Below are 24,260 nucleotides of genomic sequence, written 5' to 3' on the forward strand. Positions count from 1 at the left end.
AACAAAAACTCTTAACCCTAAATGAAAAAGTTCAGGTTTGTTTTATAATAACGAGTTTAAGTGCCACTTGTGCAGATTTTACTGCATGAGTGTATAGGTGTAACTTCAATGTGCTTACCCATGTTTACGGAACATATAGAAATGTCCATGTTGCATAATTTATGTGGCAAAAAGTCCCAGCAGCGTCGGCTATTTACAGATGTTCTCGCGAGAGTTGTCCACTACAGCCAAGGAGTGACGAGAACTGCCAGAATTTGAGAGAGGACAGCAGCGTTTTGCAGAAAACACATTTGCTGTGTGTCTTAAAAGCTTTCTAAAGAAGTCTACTGAAGATATTCTGCATATGGGTGTGTGGATTTAAAGCTCCAGGAGAGCGCCGCAGAGACTGCGAGTCATGGGCGGCGTTTCCCCTCAGTGTGCGTCCTCCAGAGGGAAGAAAAAGCTCCCATATGGGGGGAGAAAGCTCAGGGGCTGCATGCAGACTCAGGAAATAAGTCTGCTGCATGCATGAATCCGTGTCGGAGATTCAACCAGCGATTAAAGCACATTTTCCACTCTCTTTTTTCTGCAAAATCACCAAGATGTGGTGGAGCCTCCGGAGCTAAGAGATCCATGAACCCGGGCTGAGAGCCTCTCCTCCGGGGCTGGAGAAGCGACAGCAGGTCGGGTCAGGCTCGGTTGTTTGTGGACTAAATAAAAGTGGATTTCTTCAGGAACGATTTGGATCAAACACAGTGTGCAGGAACATCGTGGATCAATCCTTCCTCTGTCTATCCATGCACGTTGCTAACCCTGGCTGTCCTCGTGCTGCTGGATGTCCCACCTCCCTTTAGGTGAGACAGAAACTCTCTAACCTGCAGTTTGTGCACCGACATGGATAAACTCACCGTGATTTCAGGATGCCTCTTCCTCACTGCAGACATCTTCGCCATCGCCAGCATCGCCAACCCGGACTGGATCAGCACTGGAGGAGCTTCCGGTAGGTTCATGGTGACACTTTTCTCCCAGTTTGTGCTTTAAAAATGTCTTTGTTGCATTAGGAGGTCAGTTTATTGGGTGCAACTAGGAGATTAAACCCTAAAAAAAACGGCATATATTTTTAGGCGAAATCACATACACATTGTGTTTTATGTTGAAAAAACCAACACGCTTGAAGGCAAAAGTTGCAGACAAACAGATTTATTGTCAAATGTGGTTCTCAATTTGGCTTTAAAATTAAGCAATGTCTAGAAGTGGAAGATGTCAGATATTTTACTTATGTAAAAGAAGCAATACCATAGTGTTGAAAGTGTCTGTTACAGGTAAAAGTACATTTGTAGGTTAAAAAAAAAGTACTCAAAGTTTGAGTACTCATTGTACTCATGCACGTTGTACTATTTTACAATTATATATTATTTTGTTGGATTTTATTTATTGATGCAACTTTTATTTAATGTTTCAGCTGGAAAAAATACAGCAAATTTGTATTTTAATTGTAGCGTTACTTATAATATAACATCACAATGAATGAGAATGACTTTAAGGTTAAATTATCAATCTGAATATTTTAACAAGTTTAAGGTTGGCTTCCGAAATATAGTGTTGCATATATATTATAAGTATAAATGGAAATACTTGAGTACAATTACCTTAAAATGCCACTGAAATAATGGTTATTTCATCTCAATTAATAGCATTTTTGTGATTAGTAAGTTGTGAGGTGAAAGTATCCATTTCTTCACAAAAAAATAGAACAATAACTTGTTTTTATTAATAATCCTGATTTAAATTAATTGGTGATCTGATCTTTCATTAAGATGTTGGCATCAGACATCAATGTCATCAACTGTTGTTCCAGATTACATTTTCATTAACACCTATGATCATTTCTAGGAAAGCATATTTCATTCATCGTACAGTCAATGTTAGAATTGATATGTTTAATACAGGCGATTATCACAGTTTTCTTCTTACAGTCAGCCTCCCTGATTTTTCCAATAGAGTCATATTCAGATGCAAAGTCCAAAAGCTAAACATTGACTAAAACTGATGCAAAAGACAAACAGTACAGTATATGCACAGCTGCCTCCATCCTTATGTTACTATGCAGCACAGATAAGCACGTAACAGGCTGCAAAGTACTTATTACAGGATTTGTATTGAAGTAAAAACACTGACTGCTGATGCAAGTTGAGTACATAACAAGCAGGTTTTTGTTGCATAATGAAATAAGTAAACCACAGACTAAATCTCTATTTTCTTAAACGTCATAGCAGGAAATGGACTGTAGTTAAGAGCAGCTCACATTCCTTCATACTAGGCGAGGGTGTGAGATGAATGTACTACTGTACTACTTACTGTACTAAAAGCTTTTTGTTCCTGTTAAATTAGCCGAGTAGTAATCACCTGAAGGCCCTCAGTGCAGGAAGTGTTGTTAGGGAATGAAGATGTGGGACTTTTAATTAAGCCTCCTGGGAGAGTAATGCTTTCCACTGGGAGAATAAAGCTCCTCAGGCACGGTGACGTATTTAAGTTTAAGTGCATGCATAGGAAGTATGTAAAAAAACTCTTCTTACATTTGTGACGGCAACACTGGTGTTTATTATAGCTGCTCTGTGAGCTATTGTTCCTTGTGTTTTCCCATCTAGTACAAGGTCAAAATGCATGCCTGAGCACTTTGTGTGTGTTTGGGTGTGTGTGAGCATTTTCACCATGTGTGTTTAAGTGTCAAGTAGAGAGGTTTGAAGGAGCAGGAAAGTGTCTGCGTTTCAGAAGTGTTCACTAATTACAGGTTAGGGATTGGCCATTCGTGACACAGAAACACACAAAGTTCCTGCCACTTCTGTGTTCATTAATTAAAGGCCACAGCGAGACTGTCAGGACTCTATGGGTCTAACCATGGAAATATCATGTATAAAGTTAAAAATGTATGAACTACAGATAATTTAAAGTGTAATATTTAGGGAGATCTATCAGCAGGAATGCTATGTAATATTCACAAGTATGTTTGACAAGTGTTGAAACAACTGAAACTAAGAATTGTTGTGTTCTCGTTAGCTTACATTAAGCTCTTCATATCTATACACAGAGTCCGCCATGTAGCATGATTTAATTGTAGCCTAAAACAGAAGCCAAACTCTGTATCCAGGGCCGTCCCTCCCTACACCTTGCGGAGGGTGAAAATGCGGCGCACCTATGCGCTTATGCGGGGCAATTAGTGTGGCGCGGCACGGTTTCGCCGCTGCAAGGCTCCACTAGCACCCCCCCCCCCGCCGACGCTCGCGAAACAGAGGGCCTCATCATATAACTTTACGTGGGGCCTCATGTTGGCCAGGGACGGCCCTGTCTGTATCAATATAAGGTTTTTCACATTTGTTATTACATGAATGCCACGTTTCCAGGAAAGGGAGGGTTATTCAGTTGGTTGCAATCTAAAACCTTACCACTAGAGGTCATTAAATCCTACAAACTGGACCTTTTGAGTAGCAGACATCGATGCCGCCAGCTATCTCAAATGTGAAGGGTGTTCCAGACGTCGTGGTTTGATTATTTTCCATACAATGTAACATCAAATATTGTATGTCCCCTTTATAAAGTGATTTATTTCCGAACTGCTAGTCATTCTTTTTCGGTCATGTAAAACCGAAAAACATTTATTTCAGTATTAGATTCTGCAACGGTTAACAAGCGATTCTGCCCCAACTCCATATTTTTCTCGCTTAAGATACAAAGCACAGATCAGTAGTATGATAATGTTTTAACAACACCCCTTTCACCTCCTGTCTGATGAGATTTAGGGCTGGCATTTAAATGTGGTCACAATGATAAAAGAACGGCTATAAAGTACGACTCGTTCACCTTTTTCATACCAATGAGCAGGAAAAACACCAGAACGTAACATCACTGCTAACTACTTTTTTATACCTATTTCTTTCACTTTTTCTTACTTTATTCGTAAGTATCCATGACTCTCCTCCACACTCATCTTTATCGCTCGAGTTTAACAATCATCGCTGTCTTTCTCATACTTTTGATTAAAAACAAAATCCATTTCCCACAAAAGCACAAGGCAAAAACCCATTTGTTGTGTCCATTGTGCGTTGTCTCCCGGTCTGCGGTGTAAGAGGATGTGTGTTATGGAACAGGATATCCTGTGTGTGTGTGTGTGTGTGGGGGGGGGGGGGGGGGTCAGCCTGCAGGAGGATGTGGTTCAAGGATCATCATCCTGCACTTTATCCATGATCGGGAGCTGAAGCCACTTCAGTCCAATTATGAATATGTACAGAGATGACGGATATGTAACATTATGAATTGTATGGTGACACTTGGTGGTCTTTTACACAAAAACACTACTGTTAAATGGCAATTGGGAGTATTTTAATGGCTTTAAGTACTAGTTGATTGTTATTTGTACATATTATACCAATGATATGATGTAGAAGTGTATTTCGTGCACTCTTTTTAATATTGGTTTCTTCTGATTTGGACCATCGTGACAATTATGCTAATTCTCCGGTTGCTAAATTGCCATGAATGAATCCATAAAACTCCTCTTCTTCTGTGTGTGCTTGGCAATCTCTAACTGCCTTTGTGAGGATAATAAGATAGAAAAAGAAAAGGAGACGAATGAATGAAGGAGTGGGAGGATTTCATTTTTCTGCATTTGTGTTGTGTCTTCAATGTCGTCAGAGGGGATGCAGAGCTGAGCAGATGCAGTCTCTGTGGGGCTTCGTGTGTGTGTGTGTGTGTGTGTGTGTGTGTGTGTGTGTGTGTGTGGGTGTGTGTGTGTGTGTGTGTGTGTGTGTGTGTGTGTGTGTGTGTGTGTGTGTGTGTGTGTGTGTGTGTGTGGTGTGTGTGTGTGTGAGTGTGTGTGTGTGTGTGTGTGTGTGTGTGTGTGTGTGTGTGTGTGTGTGTGTGTGTGTGTGTGTGTGTGTGTGTGTGTGTGTGTGTGTGTGTGTGTGTGTGTGTGTGTGTGTGTGTGTGTGTGTGTGTGTGTGTGTGTGTGTGTGTGTGTGTGTGTGTGTGTGTGTGTGTGTGTGTGTGTGTGTGTGTGTGTGTGTGGAGAAAGCACCTGACGTCAGAGCCCCCAGCAGGAGGAAGTCAGATGACTTTCCTTCTGTTGTAGGGCCTGTGATCTCTTAATTTCTAACATGTACAGTCTCTCTCTCTGATGAAGATGTTCTGGTGGTCTGTGCAGACCCTGATCCCGTCAGACGTCATCATGAATCACTGAGGGTCTCTGCTGCAGCCAGAGTCAACATGAAAACAAATCATATCACATGTTTCTCATGCACTAGGAGTTTGTAACATGAAGCTGGCAAAACAAACAAACTGCCAGCCCTGATATACTACATAACCTTTCATGTTCGTATAATTAATGTGCGGTAGACTGTGGAGTATTTACTTTAATCTTGCTTAAAAACTGTCTTGAAAGGTTATCAACTGAAAAGCCATGCTTAAGTTATATCTCTTGCAATCAATGAAACAAATTATAATTGTATCTCAATGGGGTTTAAAGCCAGTACACACATGACATGATCTTTTTCCAATTGAGCCTCACCCACTTAAAACCAGATTGAATGATACAGACAATCAACTAAAAAAGACTGAAATCTTAAATTAAAACAACCAAAACTGTTAAAGGGAATATTGTCTTGTCATGTAAGATCACATGAAATCTGCTAATTGCCAAATGCTGTTGTTTTTACATACAAGGAGTTTGTGTTGGTGTATATTGGTGCAAGAAAACACAAATTAAGAGACAAAAAAATAAGAGCAAATACAAAAATATCTTAACAAAATCTAGTGTAATACTCCCATAAAATAAAAAATACATAAAAGAAATATAAATATACAAAAAGGAAATACACTGAGAATATGACAAATCAGTATATCTAAATTTAAACGTGGGAGTACAAATATTTCCATAGCCTTTAATATTAGTTTGTGTAGTCGCATTGTATTTGATTTCTCTCTATGGATGTTTTACCTTCTCCTTCTTCTCTCTTTCTCTCTCTCTCTCTCTCTCTCTCTCTCTCTCTCTCTCTCTCTCTCTCTCTCTCTCTCTCTCTCTCTCTCTCTCTCTCTCTCTCTCTCTCCAGGCACTCTGACAGTAGGTCTCGTCCGTCAGTGCCAGACGATCCACGGCAGAGAGCGGACCTGCTTCCCCCCCCAGCTTCCTCCAGAGTGGATCACCACGCTCTTCTTCATCATCCTGGGCATCATCTCCCTCACCGTCACCTGCGCTCTGCTGGTGATGTCCCACTGGCGCCGAGAAGCCGCCCGATACGCCCGATGGATCGCCTTCACAGGAAGTACGTTCATTTCCATCGTAACCAGCTCCCTTTGAATCGATAGGGTCTGATTTCACATGTCTAAACGCTCATATTAATGCCCTGATCATGCCAAGCCCTACCCATGATATATATAGAAATAATTGATTTCCTCTCCAATGACTTTCCAGGGTCAAGGACAGTTGTCAGCCAACAGAAAACGACAAAAGTATCAAGCAAAAGACCCTTTACCTTTACCTTTTGAGGCATCAACAGCCTGGATATACATCATTGTTCTGTATCCAGTGAGCGGACGTTACATAACAGAATTCATGAATATTAAGGATTCTTATGCATAAACCAAGTTTTGGAAAAGTCATGGAAATGTAACTAAAGTTGCATCAAATATAATTTATATTTTATCTAATCGCTGAAATAGTAATACTATAATGATAATAAATACTGTATCGTATAGTAATGAAAAGTAAAATGGCATTTAACTGACGAGGTATTTTGCTGGTGAGAGATTTGAGTTGCTTTAGCGTGTAGAAGCTAGTAAGCCTACTATTTGATTTGTTTTAGATAGGCACAACATGTTTCATATGCAGACCTTATTTTCCTGTTCCATGTTAAAATAAACCATTTTCAGTGGTACCGCTGAGAAAGAGTAATTTCTTTGGTCATGGAAAATGAGGTAAAGGTCATGGAGAAGTCATGGAAAAGTCATTGAAAATCATTGGTGAAAAAGTGTATGAACCCTGTATATATATATGTTGCACTGTTGGAGGAGCCTGTGACCTAAGTTTGTCATTGCTATATCCACACTGTAGCTAATGTACAAATGACAATAAGGCCTTGAAACATTGAAGCATTAAGGTCAGAAATAAAAGGCAGGCCTAGGCAAAACTGCCCGTTATAGTTTATAAAATGCCGGTGAAAGTAAGAGATGCTACTGAAGACTCTCCTGTGAAATAAATGCAGTCTACCTCGACATCAGAGTTCACTTCAGGAGAAGCTTTTAGGCCGGTAATTACGAACACCTTTACTGCAGAGGAGCTCTCATTGATGGTCCTGTTTCTATTTTTACAGGAAAAGGACAGTTTCTCTGTAAAAGAGGTTCAGAGCAGGAGCTGTGGTTCATTCGGCTCTAAAAATAGAAAAATATGAAGCATGTTCTCACGAGTAGACCATTTAGTTTCAGGGACAGTTTTTAACACACTTTTTAAAAGCTGAGAGCTGCCTTAACCCTCCTATTGTCTTCGTTCCCCCCCCTTACTTTGGTGTTCGCGGTCAAATTTGACCGGTCCTGTTTTAACTGCTATTACATTAACACAAAAACCATTAATCATCACCAAATTTCGTTTAACACCCTTTCAAACTGTACATATTGTATCAGACTACTGGTATACATGAAACACTGCAGTAAATATACAAAGAATAGACACTGAACATGTATTGCGTGTGCCAGGTGTGATCCATGTGGGGGGATGGGCACATAAGGGGGACACACACACATCTAGAGTATGTGTGTGTTTGTGTGTGCCAGGTGTGATTCACATGGGGGGATGGGCACATAAGGGGGGGGGGACACACATCTAGAGTATGTGTGTGTGTGTGGGTGGGTGTTTGTGTGTGTTTGATCTGATCCGGATGGTTACTAATTCCTTTTCTTTATGGCGGTCATTTTGACCGGAAACACCATGGGCGTTACAAAGTTGACTAAGGCGCCGTTTACACGAGGAGAAAACTGCTTGTATCTGCATAGTTTCGCGTGCGTATAGCCCTATTATTTACACGAGGCCGATAGAAACTGACCCCACAAACAATAACGGGTCCCAAGGTGGATAGATTTGCAAACGAAACGCTCTGGGGGGTCAACCGAGTCCGTGTAATCACCTCTATACGAATATTTCCTGGAAAAATAGGATAGCCCCGCCTCTCCTGCTCACTGCTGTACTAGCAACTATCAAAAATAGCTGTGTTAATTAAACGCACAAGGGGTTCTTGAATGAAATAATATTATAAAAGGCAAACCAGAATTGTTAACGCCCAATATACTCCTTAAACAAAATAAACAGAGTCAGATTTCATGCATTGATCCATTATATTGACAAAGGTGCATCCCACCCGGTGTTTGTAGAGAATATCTCTCTTTCTGAGCCGTCCTCTCGATGCAATATCCACAGAGACGTGTTTCTTTCAGTTAACTTCCCCGTTGCATTTATCCATATGCTGAGGAAATGACTATATCCCGCTGAATACCAGCAATCGCCACACACACTGACTTCCTCCTGTCAGTAGCTACTGCTAGTGCTACTGCTACTGACCATGCTACAGATATTAGTGCAAAAATATACAGCTCCTCTACCACAACCATCAGCAACAACAGATTCGGTTTCTTTCAGTTTCAGTTTCAGGGCTTAAACAGAAGGGTAGCCATGGCAACATTGCTGCGGGGCTGCTCCAGGCTGCTCTTCTTCGCGGCTTTTGGTGTATTTTGGCGGAAGTTACAGCGCCACTTACAGTCCCAGCATATGTACTACAGCGTTTCCAGCGGCCTCGTTTAAACAGACACGTTAAATGAAACAAATGCATGTGAACGGAAGACTTTTTTGAATACGCATACTGCATAAACGCAAACGGTCCCGTGTGAGCGGGGCCTAAATCATCCAAAATTCAATGAAAGTGGTGGTCAGCAATTTAATATTTTCAAATGTCTACTGTGAAGGATATCATCAAGCCTTAATGCAATCAAATCTAAAACAAAAAAGTTATGATTGATGAAAGTAGTAAATCGGTCAGATTTTGAATATTTGATAAATCAATATTAGTGTTGTCTGGTTTATTAACCTTTTTTTTTCCTATCAGAGACAGCTAACTAATCCTACTGTTTACCCATCACTTTATCTATTTGAACCATTTCCATTATCGAATCTCATTTAACTGTCTATCAATTACTTTCTATATCTTATACCATTATTACCTTTTGCTAACATAACTTTTTAAACTGTGTACTTCTTATTTTACCCATTTAAACAATTTATCGTTGCTTATTGAACTGGTTTCCATGAATATTTGCCTATTATTTCAATGTATCTGCTGGTTTGCCAACTTTCTTTTCATGCACTCTCAACTCTCAAGTGTTACAGCTGGCCCCAAGAGCACTAAGTCATACTTTCTTTATTTTCAAATACCTTGAGCTTCAATACAGTCTTTCCTTATTCCTCCTGGCCGCTGCAGATCACCTCTGGTTGGGAATCGTTGTTCCAGAGAGGATGTGTAATCAGTTTCTGTCCTTCTGTTTTCTCCTCTGTCACAGTGGTTCTGTTCTGCATGGCTGCTCTCATCTTCCCCATCGGTTTCTACATCAACGAGGTGGGAGGACAGCCATATAAACTCCCCAACAACACAGTGGTGGGCTCCTCATATGTCCTCTTTGTTCTCTCCATATTCTTCACCATCGTGGGGTTGCTGTTTGCCGGGAAGGTTTGCCTGCCTGGATGACTTCTTTTTGTGCTTTTGGAGAAACACCACCAATGGAGGCAGATTTGGACTCCTCCATGCCAGTGTGGGAAGTATCATTAAGGTCAAACAAAACTCAGAGGAACCTGTTTGTGCTTCAACTTTGGATGAATTGTCTTGAGCTCTGATATGGCCTTCCTTATCTTCAACCATGAACAGTGAGAAGGAAGTCATTCAAATGGGAGAATGTTAAAAAAACAAACATGATGGAAATGGATTAAAACGTCCAGACTTTCAAGGAGGCCCTGCTGCATCATCTGTCTTTTGAACATTTAATGACAGATAACCCTTCTTCCTCTCATCCCATCTATCAAGATGCACACATACTGACATTTCAGGCCTTAAAACCGCCCAAAGCACCAAATATCCGGCTCCAATACGACAGAGGCTCTTCCCTGAACACAGCTACATGGAGCAGACTGTAATATATACAATGACGTTTCACTTTATTGTCACATTTTATTTATTTCTGAAATCGTTCCGTTATGTTTCTTTTTGTAAAGGCGTTATGTATGACACCGTTTCTCTGCCGTTGATATGTGTGGTGGATCACTTTGCCTTACAGAGCGTTTAACCTTAAAGTAACTGATAGAGTTCAGTTGTAATCTCATGGGGTCCATTTCTTATTATTGTGGATACATGAAAGCATTTAGCATTAAAATATGGCAACCTCTGTCCAAATTGATCAGAACACAATATTTGTACCTATACCTCGAGTATGTTATTGTAGGGTTGACTATTGATGCTTTCACAAAACAATTAGAACATTGATGGTCACCAGTCAAATGAATATGAAGTAGATAAAGGCATATAATATTAGGCTAATTTCAGAAAATCACATCATTTTACTTCACTATAATGCAGCCTTTTAAACAAGGAAAACACACTAATATTTAAATATCCAAAATCTAAGTTTCATATCACGATATCACGCTGCAAGAAAACGAGCTGGTCTCTATGATTTTGCTCTTCTTTAGTATTATTATTCTAGTAACACAGCTTTGTTCTTATTTTAGTGAATGTATTATTCACCTTGTTGAGCATCTCCTGTTGTTTAAACACTGTATCAAGAAATGACTGAAGCTACCATTAGTTTGTTTTATATTTGTGTTAATGTCGTCTTAATTTCTGTATAAATGAAAAGCCTGTCTGACATTTTCTAGAAGCACTGTGATGCTTTTGAATGAGCATGGAAGATCTCATTCCATTAAAGATGAATCTTTTGAAAACTGACTGTCTCATTAACTTGTTTTAGAAGACCATATTCCTGATAGTATTTACAATCTTGAAAAAGTACATATTTAGAGAAGATGGCTGCAGTTAAAGGGGCCCTCTTATGCTAATTTTCGTATTTAGTGTCTACTGTGACATGTCTCCATGCATGCTTTAAAGGTGGGGTAGGTACGTTTGAGAAACCGGCTCGAGATACACTTTTTGTTATATTCCATGGAATGCTCTTAACATCCCGATAGCAATGAATATCTTAAGTGCTTTGACAAAAAATCCATAAAAAATTGTCATCTGTGGAAGCCGTAGTACTGTAAAAAGCACGACCAATCATTTTAGCCGGAACCAGCTAAAATAACTGGATGGCCTACCTGCCTGTCAGCCTTCCATCTGTGCACAAACTTATCTCGTGCCCTCATTGGTCATGTGCGCGTTCGTGTGTGTTGGAGGAGGGGCTCTGTAAGGAAGTGGCAGATTTTTTCCGGTTGTGTATTTTCAAATTCTAGCGCACTCGAGCTGGTTTCTCCTAAATTACTTACCCCACCTTTAATGTTCAAAAAACTCTTTATTTTTCTCATACTGCCTGTGCTGCAGCACCTCTTTTCACCCTCTGTCTGAAACCAGAGCCCAGTCTGCTCTGATTGGTTAGCTGGCCGGCTTTGTTGTGATTGGTCAACCGCTTAGAGATGTCCCGCCCCTTAGCCTATCACGTACTATGTGTTGGAGCACTAGCCAATAACCCTAACCCTATGTTTGAAGTAAACAAAGGAGTCCAATAGAGGAATTTCTGTCTGGAACTTAGAGATTGTAGCCTTTGCAGACCATTTACATGCACACAAACCTTTATAACACACTACAGGAAAGGGAAACCCCCCCAAAGAAATGATAGGGCCCCTTTAAGAAGCTTGAGGAATCAGAGATACGTTCAGCTTATAGTTTATTGGAAAACCAACATATAGCTTCTGTTTGCACTGCGATGTCTTGGTGCTTGTTTCCCCTTGACTACAGCTGAATGGTTTCATCCGATGACTACATTGAGGCCGTTTCTCAATGTCGAGTATACCTGCTGCAGAGCCACTATTTCAAGTATACTACGTCATCGAGTGGCGCCGAATGCTGGGCATTTAACATGCATTTAAACAGTCCTTCGGCGCCACTCGATGACGTAGTATACTTGAAATAGTGGCTCTGCAGCAGGTATACTCGACATTGAGAAACAGCCTGTATCTTCAGTTTTCTGCACACATCTCCTCTCACGCCCACTTTCCATCCTTTGTGAGGACCGACAGGATGTTTACGTTGCCTTAGAAACGTCTGGGAAAAGTGTTCAATAATGTGCATTTGTGTTTTTCTGAAAGGATCCTGTCCGATATGAGTGACAGCAACAGGATCCAGTCTTCCTCTCTGCTCAGTGCTAACAGTAAAACAACAAAACTACCTTTGGCCTTCAAGTCAAATCCCCCAGTCACAAGTGCTGCTTGCACGCAAGGAAATACATTTAACAATTGAGACGGATACAATTCTAAAGAAAAACACTGTAGATACAGACACTGTTCAATCCCAAAGTACTGAATAAAGAGTACAAACTTGGAGCATTAAATGATCAATCGGCTCAAAATACAGACAATAAGTAGCCGCACAACAGTCACATTTTTAACCAGCAGGCACGGTGAACCAAAATGGATATATATTTTTTGTAGAAAAAACATTGAAGTAAAATGTGAATATATAGACAACACAGGTTTGGCATTTCTAACACTTTAAACCTTCAAAGACATACTGATTAAGCATGTGGAGAGGGAATGTGTGTAGAAATGTAGACTCTGAGATCCTCAGTTTAATTTGGCACAGATTGAATGTCTAAAGTGTGACAATAAGCATGGATTGGCACAAGTGTATTATAACTTATTTCTTGTTATATTGTTGACTATAGTTACTCCATAGATGTGCATCTTTTTACTGTTGATTTGTATAAGTTTACTGTTTATTTCAAATGTTTTCTCTACTCAATATCACTTCCCTATCTAGTTATCTTCGAACTTCTTAAAATCAGACCACAAGAGGGCGCAAGTTATCACATTTAAAGCAGATTTGAGGACATCAACCTTATAAAACAGTCTTTAACAGTCAGAACATCTCCAGTTGAACATTAGTGTTCCTTTAAAGCCTTCATAGTGTCCAGCTTCTTGTTAATAAACTTTAGAGCCACATGTCAGTAACCCATCAGTCTAGTTTCCCTCCTGGAGGTGTTGGATCCTCTGGAGGAGTCAGGCTCCGGGACTCCTGCACTGCTGCTTGGCCCTCCTGGCAGCCAGCAGCAGCAGGACCCCGGTGAGCAGCTCCAGGCCGTAGGATAGCCAGGCCAGACCCAGAGACCAGCCGAAGGAGGTGTGGACGTGGGCCAGACCCTCCGCCCCCACCAGCCTCTCCGTCTCCGCCAGAGCCTGGTAGGAGTAGATAATGTAGAGGCTCACTCCACACAGGGTCATCAGACCTGCACAGAGACACACATTCAAAATAAACAAGACTTAAAGGTCACCTATTATGCAAAATCCACTTTTTCCTCTCTTGTATACATCAACATGTGTCCCCTCTGTGTAAAGAGACTCTGAAAGTTTCAGGAACAAAGATTCTCTCTCTTTTTGTCCTGATCCATTTATATAAAAACCTGTCTGAAAATGAGCTGATCAGATTTTGGCCACTTTATGATGTCATAACGATGTTTTGGCTTGTGTAACCATTAGCCATTGGCTTAGTGATTAGCCAATCACCAACCAAGGTAACCCCCCCCCCCCCCCACCTTATCACCTGAATCTCCTCCTAGAGCACCATTGTGTTCTTTTTAACCAAATATCTCTCAGAGGGGCTAAAGTAACTAAAGTAACAGACAGAGAATCAGCACTTTTGAAACAGGGCTGAAACAGAGGGGATTATGGGTAATGCTGCAATGATCTGTTTGGTGTTTGGAGACAAACACTTCAGGGACATGTTTTGTATATATCTGAGACCTATAATATATTGATGAAAAACTGTATAATAGGGGACCTTTAAAACTGTGCTGGGTTTTACTACCTAATAATTCTGACAATTTCTTAATTGGAAATCATGAAATAAACAAAAAAGGGATGGTTCACCGCAAAATGAAAAACCACACCTGTAATGCTTTCTTATCAATCTAGATTGTTTTAGTGTGAGTTATCCAATGGTAAAGATATTGGCTTTTGTCTGCCTCGTGTTGAACATAATGGAACTAGGTGGTGCTGAGCTTGTGGTGCATTTGAAAAAAACTCAACAGAAATGTCTGTGTCCAGAAATCATGACACTGTTTCTCAAGATAATCCACAGACCTTGTTGTGAGCAGTTACGTGTAAGAACTATTTTCTGTCTACAGGACTACACCTGCCAACCATATCACTGCGCAGAAGGAGAGAGATGGCGGATTTAAACGTGTGTTTTTGTAATATTTTTGGGTGAAACAGATAGCAACAAGGTCTGTGGAGTAACATAATAAAGATTGCTTGAAAGAGACATTGCTGTTAAATGTTGTTTGTTGACCATCCTGATGGTCAGAGGGAGAATATCAATTTTTGATTTGGGGGTAAACTGTCCCTTTAAGGCAATGTTCAAGCTGGCATTGTACTCCAGCAAATTATAAAGCGGATATTTGTACCAGTCAGAGCTGCGTGCTGAGAGCTTATCAATTAAACCCACAATAACATGCTGCCATTAGCTTCCCAAAATCTCATTTTGTGACAGACAGGAAATATAATGACGTGCGTGCTGACTGCTTACTCAACATCCTGCTCATCAGAGACTTGATTCAGACACGCACAAAGCCATACTGTCCTCACCACTTTCATAGTGTTGCTATTGGAAACCCTTTTAATTTTAACGACTCGCTACTGGTTTTAAGGAGATGCAAGTGAAGCGCAGAGGCTACCCAGGGTGGGACTAATAATCCTTTTATTACGATTACACCCCAAGGTGCTTCTAGCTCAGAGAACAAGGAGGAAGCTGCATCTGAGGTCTCATTTCTATGCAGAGAAACACAGAGACAGAAACTGCCTCACGTTGTACAGACAGGACAACTACACCCACAACTAAAAGGGATTTCAGCCATTTGTGGAAGATTTGATCAGAAAACATTTTAGTAATTGATTGAAAGATTGTGAAGATTTTTAATCTTTGTATTTTTATCCTTGATTTTCAATCGTTTTCTGACTGTTTTTACTGAGGTATTACTCGATGTATCCGTCTGCCTGTCCACTTCTTTGGTCCAGGCTATTAAACCATTATTGACATAAATTAGACATTCATGTTCTCCAGAGGATAAATCCTTAGTACTTCGGTCATCCCCTGACTTTTAATGCAAGAGGTATGCATGTGGGTTCAAAGTGAAATTACATGGATTGAAATGACATTTTGTTGCATGTTAACATTGATGTTTAATAATACTTTTTGGAGATGTCCCTCTAATATCATCATCAGGTCAACATCTTCAGTTGTCCAATTCTTGAAATAATGTTGAATATTAACCCATAAAAAGAATAAATTAATGTACTTATGCTTTTGTGTTTATTGTATTTTTGTAACTCTGGCAATTCAATTTCCTTCGGGATGAATAACATCGTATCTTATCTTATCTTACTTTGTGTATAGTGGCTATTAGCCAAAGTTAGCTTTACAGAGAGACAACAGACGGCATGATAACAGAAACGTGTGCTGTTTAGCTACACAACATGACATCACATCCTGTTCTGGTTTGAACATGACTTGGTAAATGTTCTCATTTCCAGAGGGAACCTTAACTTCCTCAGAATATGAATTGAGAGGAAGAGGAAGTGGAGAGGAGGCAGAGGAACGGCCCTGCAGGGAGTCAGGCTAATACCCATCAGGCTGTTTAATGCTTGGAGAGGAAAGAAGCTGCAACATTAGAACAAAGCAATTAAAAGATCATTTAAATGTTATATGTATACACATTTATGTGTGTATACTGTATATACGCTTGGGGAGTTACAGCTAACAGGGAAAACATTTTTTTAAGGGGAAAAGAGGAACACCATTATCGTTCAGTGCCAGCTGTTCATTCTGAAATACTGTCACTATTCAAGGAGATCAGATTTAGAGAAGCATTTACAGATAAATGAAAGGCTTTCTTCATTCTTTTTAAATGCAGTAAGTTGACACCTGGTTTGTTAAAGGGGCCCTGTCATGCTTTAAGGGGTGTTCCCTTTCCTGTAGTGTGTTATTTAGGTTTCTGTGCATGTAAATGGTCTGCAAAGGCTAAAATCCCAAAGCTCAACATGGAAACATGTCACAGAAGGGGCACAAAATACATATATGAACCTGAAAGTGAGCATGATAGGGCCCTTTAAACAACAATGTGTGCTTAACGTGTTTTTACAGGTAATTAGTCATTTTAAGGGAATACAAATAACTCTTCCAACCCTACATCCTGACTGATGGCACACTCGGTAAACACTCTGGTATTCAATTTTTATATAATTGAATTGATTATTTTATTTAAGCTCTTCAGCCCTATTGCCCCCAGCCTCCGGGTTAGGGTTAAATCTAACTGAATTTACTCTGACACAGCAACATCTATTATGATTCTGACACTTCTTATTCATATTTTAAAAGTCGGACAGTCAACAAGTTCACGAGTCAAGCCCAATCTAATTAAAGTCTTTATTCCCTTCCACACATCGCCATGTGCTGCTGATTACAGTGAGAATATAAAGGGTCTTTTTAAGTGTCAGCCATCACAAGGTCTTCTTTATCGAGGTCATAAGAGAAGAGCTCAGGCACTTCGTGTTTGTGCTCACCAATAACCTGATTACTGTAAATACCCAGGTTAATATAATAGTGTTAACGTGCTTAACGGTAATCTAACTCTCACACATTCATATCATTGGTTTCTAGGTTAAATAATTATCAAGTTGGGTGTGTGGTAGCCAACAGCAGCGGTTCCCAACCTTTTCTATCATTGAGTAAACAGACTAATGGCGCTATTCCACTGCAGGGCCTCGCTCGGCTTAGTACGGTATAGTTAGGCCTTGGTAGGCCAGGCTCACTTTATGCTGCGTTTCCCGTACAGTTTAGGAACTGGGGTAGTAACTATAGTAACGCAGTGTAGGCGGAGCCGTGACGTCATCTTCAATGCGAAACACAAAACCAACATCAGCCGTTAGCTGTTAGCCCTCAGAGCTCACAGCTCCTCATATCTGTTCAGAAACTAGACAAAAGTTAAACAAGTACAAACCACAGACTGTCTGTGTCATGGAGAATACAGTCGCTGGTTTATTTATGTCTGTATAGGCCATTGTTGTGAGTGTGGACGGTCGGAGCATATATTGCGTTAGCTTAGCCAATCTCCATTTAGAAAACACGCATTTTAAAAGGTTTTTCGCCTGCCGTCTGTCTGCAGACTTGTCAAAGCATTAATTCATGGTTTTTACTAACCGGTATCAGTATGTTGTTACTTCGGCATCATTTTGAAACGTGTATTACAATTAAATCACGGTAAAATATGTTCATTTTGTTGTAGTTGCCAGCGATTCTCTCACTAGTTTAGCATACTCAGCCCGGCTGTTGGCCCGGAAAGAACCTCGATTTTGGAGAGCCAGAAAACTGTGAAAAAGTACCCGCTAGCCGGAACTACGCCTAGTGGAAACGCAACCAAAAACGGGCCGGGCACGGCACGGCACGCTTAAACCGCGCTGTAGTGGAAATGCGCCATAAGTGACATATATTATGGAGATTTCATATTATATTTAATGTATTACAATAACAGTGGCAAGTAACAGTGATACCAATTAAATAAATTCCCTCGCTGTATTGTTTTTTAAAGCATCATTTGACATAATTAACATTTTCTTCTCCTTTATGCTTGGCTATTATTATTTCACTTCTGTGGTTATTTTGACATTTATGGTATTATTATATATTTCGAATGAAGGACAGGGCTTGTTAAAAAGCAGCTTTCGTTAAGGTCTTCCTCGGTGGTCTTATCCAGCATGAGATTTAACAAAACTATCTATATTATATATTTCTTTAAATTAAAATCCAAACTTCAAAGTAACATTTAATTGGGTTTTTCTTATTTAAAGAATGGAATAAGGAAGCAACAGGTAGAAATAAATATCATTTGTCAATAACTACAAACTATGGTTCTCTTTTTTCATTTTTCATTCATGTTTTCCTGTTTATAAGTCATGGACTCAAAACACACCTCGTTTGTAATTAGGCAACATTTGGAAGATGAGTAATCTATTTACTTAATTGCTCCAATCTGACAAGGACCCTGATTTACATCTTATAACCCGGTTCAGATTCATTATTCTTAAATGGACTGTACTTATATAGCGCTTTATCCAGTCTCTACGACCCCTCAAAGCGCTTTACATACTACATGTCATTCACCCATTCACACCCATTCATACAGAGCAGTGTACCTTACTCTAGGAACTAACATTCATACACATTCACACACCGTTGGCCATGCCATCGGGAGCAACTCAGGGTTAAGTATCTTGCCCAAGGATACATCGACATGTTGACTGCATGAGCTGGGATCGAACCCACAACCTTCTGGTTGAAAGACGACCGCACTCCCTCGCAGCCACAGTCGCCCTTAAAGGGTTTGTTTTGCTCTCAGTAGAAGGTTCTCTCAGCTCTTTTAAATGTGTCTTAATGGATACTGGTTTTCTCCGCTGTATCTCAAACACCTCGTGAATATTTCCAATAATGAAAGGTGTTACATCGTGCAGTAAGATCATTTGAGGTGTTTGACATGTGCAGCAGTTACAAACCAAAATCTCCTTCATGTTAGTATTTAGACAGAATCAATTACTGATACAATACATGTACAAATCCAATCAGAAAGTGCCTTTGTCTGAATCTCAATTAACCCTTGCATAGAGCACATTAACAGAGAATCTGATGTATGAAGAGACAGCTTTTTACAGGTCTGCATCTCAACAGTTTCTGTGTTCCTGGCTTTCAAATGAGAGGAGAATATCACAGGATCAATAAAGACAATTTATTTGAAAAATGCTTTAATATTCTCTTTACATTTTCTGTTGCTTATTTCACGTGTGAGAGCGTTGCATCAATTTAAAAAAAAGAGATGTGATAGTGATTTTAACCACATGGCCAACTACCCTTTTTTAATGGACACATTTTAAGAGATTTCAAGTATTTCCCTTGTTGTTAAGTTGAAATCAAGGCAAATATTCCATAACCTACGAGTGTATGTTCCAGCATGTGCAGTCCATGTAAAGATGGCATGATTTAAAGTGCACCTATCATGCTATTTTTAGGCAATAGCATAGGTCTCAGATATATACAAATATATAAAAAACATGACTATGAAGTGTTTTGCTCAAAATACCAAACAGATCACCCATTCTAGCCATGCCTCATATCCCTCTATTTCACTTCCTGTTTCAAAAGTGCTGATTGTATGTATAAAGCTTTAAAAAAAAAAGAATTGATACAAAATAAAAAAAAGGAGGGGGCTGAGCTCATGCGGGACCCTCAGCTACTGTCTAAACTAAATACTGCCGTGATGAAACGCCATATCATGGATTATCAAGGATTATTTCTGAAACAGTATGGAGCTCAAAGGCTTTCTCTCTTGCCGGTTATACCACAAGGTGAGTTCCTTTTCATTTCTTCACACACATGCTCTCCAGTACAGGTTAGCTCTGAGTGTTAGCGATGCTAATGTAAACACCGACCATATTACGTCCAAAACAGTCGGGCATTGTTTCTGATCGCAGCGTTTCTGATAGGGCCGTGGGTGTAAAGCCAGCCTACATTTCCGATATTACGTCATATCGGACGCAAATCTGGAACAGCTCCGTTGTAGCCCCGTTTTTAGAGATTTGGGTACAGAGGAAAAGAGAGAGGGTTTTATTTTCTGACGCTGCGTGTGTTCCCTGACACACCGGGGACACATATTTATGAATAAAATACATGAAAAAGTGCATTTTGCATGATAGGTCCCCTTTAACATACAGAACATTAGAGAGACGCACATTTTGATTGCCATTTTTTCTGATGCAAATCTACTTTGCCACATCTAAGAAAATGACGTACAATTTAAATTAAGTTGAATTAATTAGATAGATATCGGAGGGATGAAACCCTCTTTAATGGTCACACATGCAGAGCACACAGCACACACAGTGAAATGTGTTCTCTGCTTTTAACCCATCCTAGTACCAGGACCAGGAGTCTAGTACTAGGAGCAGTGGGCTATTGTATGCACTTTGGGAGCAAAATTAAGAAGTTAGAGGAAAGGAAAAGTGTGTGCTCTTCTTACCAATTTCTGATTAATAATGGTGTGCTCCTAATCCAATATAGCTAAACACACAAGTTGTATAGATAAACAAGGTTACTGTGCTGTAAGCGGGGCCAAAGTTAACAGGGATTTCTTTTCAGTAATGTAATTTAATAAATTGAAACTAAGTTACTGAAACAAATGTTAAGAAATAAAATAAAAACAACGTTTGGCTGCATAAATAATGCATTTATTACCCCATGTTCTTTTAATGTTTTGTATCTTGGGCCAAAGCTAATAAAAAAAACAAGTTAATTGTAACAAAGTCATGAAACAATCTCTGTTACTAAATCAAACATCAATAATGGTATTTTATGTTGCTTTTTTTACTTTATACTAAACTCAAAATGTTAAAATCTACATTAAATGTGCCCCTCTTATTAAATTATTGCCCCCCCCCCCTAGTACAATTAGTCCAGAACAGCCACTGGTTGTGAGAGCATAGTGTTGTTTTTGTGTATTTATTTTCTTTATACATCATGTTTCCATGTATTTCCAATGTGGAAAGAATGTTGGGACTTCCTTTGTAAATGAAAATGAGATTACAGCCACAGTCTAGATAATTAATGTGAAACATGGTCACTGTTCTGATTTAACATGCAGGGCCGTGTATATAGAAAACATAGAAAATAAAGACCTCTGTTACATCTCTCCACAGACCAATAAAATCTCTCCTAACCCATACGGGGAGTGAAGGAAGGCTTCTAACAACAACAAGACACACACGCTTACACACGCACAAACACACACACACACACACACACACACACACACACACACACACACACACACACACACACACACACACACACACACACACACACACACACACACACACACACACACACACACACACACACACACACACACACACACACACACACACACACACACACACACACACACACACACCTGCCCGTTCATGCATGCTTAACCAATATGGCCGAATCAAACAGCCAATCAGTCTTTATTGTAATAACACACTCAGTCAGTTCGTTTGGCCTCATGAGGTCAATAACTATACAGAAGGTCGGTTTCACACAGCCCTGCACATAATGTGTTCCCGTCTGCACAAATTAACCATCATGGCTTGCTCTAATTCCAACTCCAGCCTTATATAGTCCAACAAACCCTGCACAGCGTTCTTCTATAAAACCAACAGTGAGTTAAATACCGAATAAAACACACCGCATTGATCGTGACCGTGTTCTAATCTCACCCAAAACACAAGCATAAATACATCTTTTCTGTGCTCCTTTAATCTTATTTCTGAGTATTCTGCCTCTGTTCTTCTTACAAAGGGACATACATATTATGTATATGTGTCATTATCTATTATTTAACTGTTGCCGTTCAAATATGCTTTGATTTAAAGGTTTTTTGCCATGGAAAAGCCCAAATAAGGATAATTTTTAGGAGTACTTCTCATGCACTGGTCTCATTGTCACACTGCATGTATGTCAGGAAAATGCTGTTGTGGAAAAGGTGTGAGAGCACAGAAACACTTCTGAGGTATCCTGTTCCCTGCACAGTGCCATTTGAGTGCAAAGATCATTAACAACGTGTGTCACGACAATTGACTGCTTTATACTGGCACATAATGGCTGCGGCTTTATTTAACGCTGAGGTAAATGATCCAAAGCAGAATGACTCTCTTTCTTGCACTTAATGTGATATATGGTGTCATTTTTATTAACACCATCTCTTCCACAATGTGTAATTTCAATAGTTGGGCCATATAAAAGCAGCACTGTCTTCTAGATAAAAAGAAAATCCCAGGCGCAGTATTTGTGAGAGAGCTTTGTCCATACAGTTCACATGGGGACTTCCTACTCGGGCTTCTGAAGCTCTTTGATGTAGTGGCAGTAGTAATAGTAGTAATAGTAGCTGTGATTCATCTTGAGTGCAAAGCCTTGCATTTTTTTATTTAATTGCTCTATTTGGAATTGATGGCAACATATCTCAGCGGGTGCATGAAACACATCTGCAGATTTGGGAGCCAGTCATGGAAGAAGTAGATCTAGATAGTACAATTAGAAATATTAAATAAAAAAAAAACTCCATTACAAGTATAGTCCAGCATTCATAGTCTGATTAATGTTAGAGTACAAAACTATTGTATTTAAATACACTTAAGTAACAAAAATAAGAGCATTTGTTATGCATTATGACTCATTACAGCGTCATCTATATTACTGGAATATGACTATTGATGCTCTATGTTCATCAATGCTTGTAAATGTGAAGCTAATTTGAATTACTATACTGCTGCTGGATGTCTTACCCTATAAATAATAATGTCACTGTTGATTTACATTCTGTATTAGCTCAAAACTAAATCTGTAAAGTAACTAAAGCTGTCAGATAAATGTAGTGGAGTCCTAAGTACAATATTAGCTTCCAGAATGTAGTGGAGTAGAAGTATTAAGAAGCATAAAATGGAAAATACTCAAGTAAATGTAAGTACAGTACTTAAATGTAAATGTGGAGGAAACTGGAGCTGGACTCACTGCAGATGAAGAAGTAGGCGGCGGTGCCGGTGAGGAGGAGGGGGCTCCGGGCTAGAGAGCTGACCAGCCCACAGATCCCGCCAAACAGCAGCAGCAGCAGGCTGATGGGGAGCACCACCACGATGGCACCGTGCATACCTGCAGACACACACATGCACACAAACAGGTGTATAATGAAGCATGTGTTGAGTTATGCATGTGTGGACAATGCAATATCCTTATCGGTGATTATTTGAACCACAGGGTTTTATCCAAGATGGAGGAGGTTTGAAGAATTTTGGAAACACACTTTAACTTTGAATATGTTCTACAGGGGCCCTAACTAAGTACATATTGCATGCATACAACTGGGACATACAAGTCATCAAATGCACCTTAAAGTTAGATTGTGTTGCTCATATATCAGCTGTGCAAAGCACTGTGTGTCAGAATAGCCAACATATTAGGACATAATACTTTTAATTCCTGGCGTAATACATGAGGTAGTGTGATTATTGGAACCAAGAGATATTATTGCATTCAAGAAAACATTACAGGATTTCAAATTGGATAGAAGTACAGTACAAGTAGCCTCCATACCATTCATCTCTGCTCATGTGTTTTTCATTAATTCTTCATTTCAATCTCACTGTGAATGACTTATTAGTGTTTCATTAAAACATTATTCAGATGAAGGAGACTCACTCAGCATGTGCAGCTCAGTCTCAGAGTATCTGGACTCGTCAGCTGTGAAAGAGTCAATGGAGTCTACGTTCTTCTCACCTGTAGTCACAATAAAAAAAAGCACTTCAGTCATATATACATATTGTCAAATGTACTCCATCACTAGAAAGCCTGAAACAAATACATTGGAGTCCAACAGAGATAAGGAAAATGGTTGTCATTCAATTATATTTCACCCCCACTCATGCTCCCAAATATAGCGCACTAATGTCAATAACAAAAAGAGAGAGTTATTACCTTCGTTGATGCTCCACAGTCCCGAGTGGGAGCTCATGTCCTCAAAGTCACTCACATTCATGGGATTCATCTCTATGATGTACCAGTACTGCGTTCCGAGGGAAGTGGCCAGGAAAGCGAAGCTCAGCAGTCCGCAGATCCCGGCTGTGATCACCAGAGAGCCGAGAGTCACCTTCATCCTCCCGCAGGTGAGGATCACTTCACGCGTAAAACGGTTACGGGATTAACTCGCGCGTAACGCAGATGTTCTTTCAGTGGTGATCCAATCTTTTAATTGTCGAAGCGCAATAAGTCCCCATAATATAAAAGGTTATCCAAAATGTGTTCTGTCCGGGATAGATCTGCAGGATGGAGATGAACTAACCCCGGACTGAATGATGAAGTGAGAGAGATGCGCGAACAACAGCTTCTTCTTCTCTGGGAGGGACTTGATTTATCCGGAGG

At 39.9% G+C, this 24,260-nt stretch overlaps 2 protein-coding genes across 4 annotated transcripts; one reads left to right on the forward strand and one right to left on the reverse strand.

The window, feature by feature from the left end:
• Positions 1-244: 244 nt before the first annotated feature.
• LOC117473336 (uncharacterized protein C16orf52 homolog B-like) lies at positions 245-10,996 on the forward strand. 3 transcript variants are annotated; one of them, XM_034118884.1, is made up of 4 exons: positions 245-833; positions 899-979; positions 6,081-6,293; positions 9,571-10,996. In XM_034118884.1, exons 1-4 carry the CDS (start codon positions 815-817, stop codon positions 9,753-9,755), a joined length of 498 nt encoding a protein of 165 aa, XP_033974775.1. In that variant the 5' UTR covers positions 245-814; the 3' UTR covers positions 9,756-10,996. The 3 variants fall into 3 exon arrangements, with proteins under 3 accessions (XP_033974775.1, XP_033974777.1, XP_033974774.1); XM_034118886.1 differs by having other exon boundaries at positions 920-979; XM_034118883.1 differs by having other exon boundaries at positions 245-979.
• Positions 10,997-13,267: 2,271 nt separating this feature from the next.
• On the reverse strand, positions 13,268-24,066 carry tmem235b (transmembrane protein 235b). Its single transcript, XM_034118968.1, has 4 exons — positions 23,817-24,066; positions 23,541-23,618; positions 22,857-22,994; positions 13,268-13,494 (listed from the first exon to the last, which is right to left on the reverse strand). Exons 1-4 carry the CDS (start codon positions 23,992-23,994, stop codon positions 13,268-13,270), a joined length of 621 nt encoding a protein of 206 aa, XP_033974859.1. The 5' UTR covers positions 23,995-24,066.
• Positions 24,067-24,260: the final 194 nt, after the last annotated feature.

Source organism: Trematomus bernacchii, unplaced genomic scaffold, assembly GCF_902827165.1.
Source record: "Trematomus bernacchii unplaced genomic scaffold, fTreBer1.1, whole genome shotgun sequence".
Taxonomy (NCBI): domain Eukaryota; kingdom Metazoa; phylum Chordata; class Actinopteri; order Perciformes; family Nototheniidae; genus Trematomus; species Trematomus bernacchii.

Bases quoted from the DNA above. Each gene is read 5' to 3' on its own strand.
- tmem235b (XM_034118968.1), bottom strand. From the start codon at position 23,994: ATGAAGGTGACTCTCGGCTCTCTGGTGATCACAGCCGGGATCTGCGGA. The intron at 22,995-23,540 runs GTGAGTCTCCTT...GTGTGTCTGCAG, and splicing joins GACTGAGCTGCACATGCTGA to GTATGCACGGTGCCATCGTG. The intron at 13,495-22,856 runs GTGAGTCCAGCT...GTCTCTGTGCAG, and splicing joins CGCCTACTTCTTCATCTGCA to GTCTGATGACCCTGTGTGGA.
- LOC117473336 (XM_034118883.1), top strand. From the start codon at position 874: ATGGATAAACTCACCGTGATTTCAGGATGCCTCTTCCTCACTGCAGAC. The intron at 980-6,080 runs GTAGGTTCATGG...CTCTCTCTCCAG, and splicing joins CAGCACTGGAGGAGCTTCCG to GCACTCTGACAGTAGGTCTC. The intron at 6,294-9,570 runs GTACGTTCATTT...CCTCTGTCACAG, and splicing joins ATGGATCGCCTTCACAGGAA to TGGTTCTGTTCTGCATGGCT.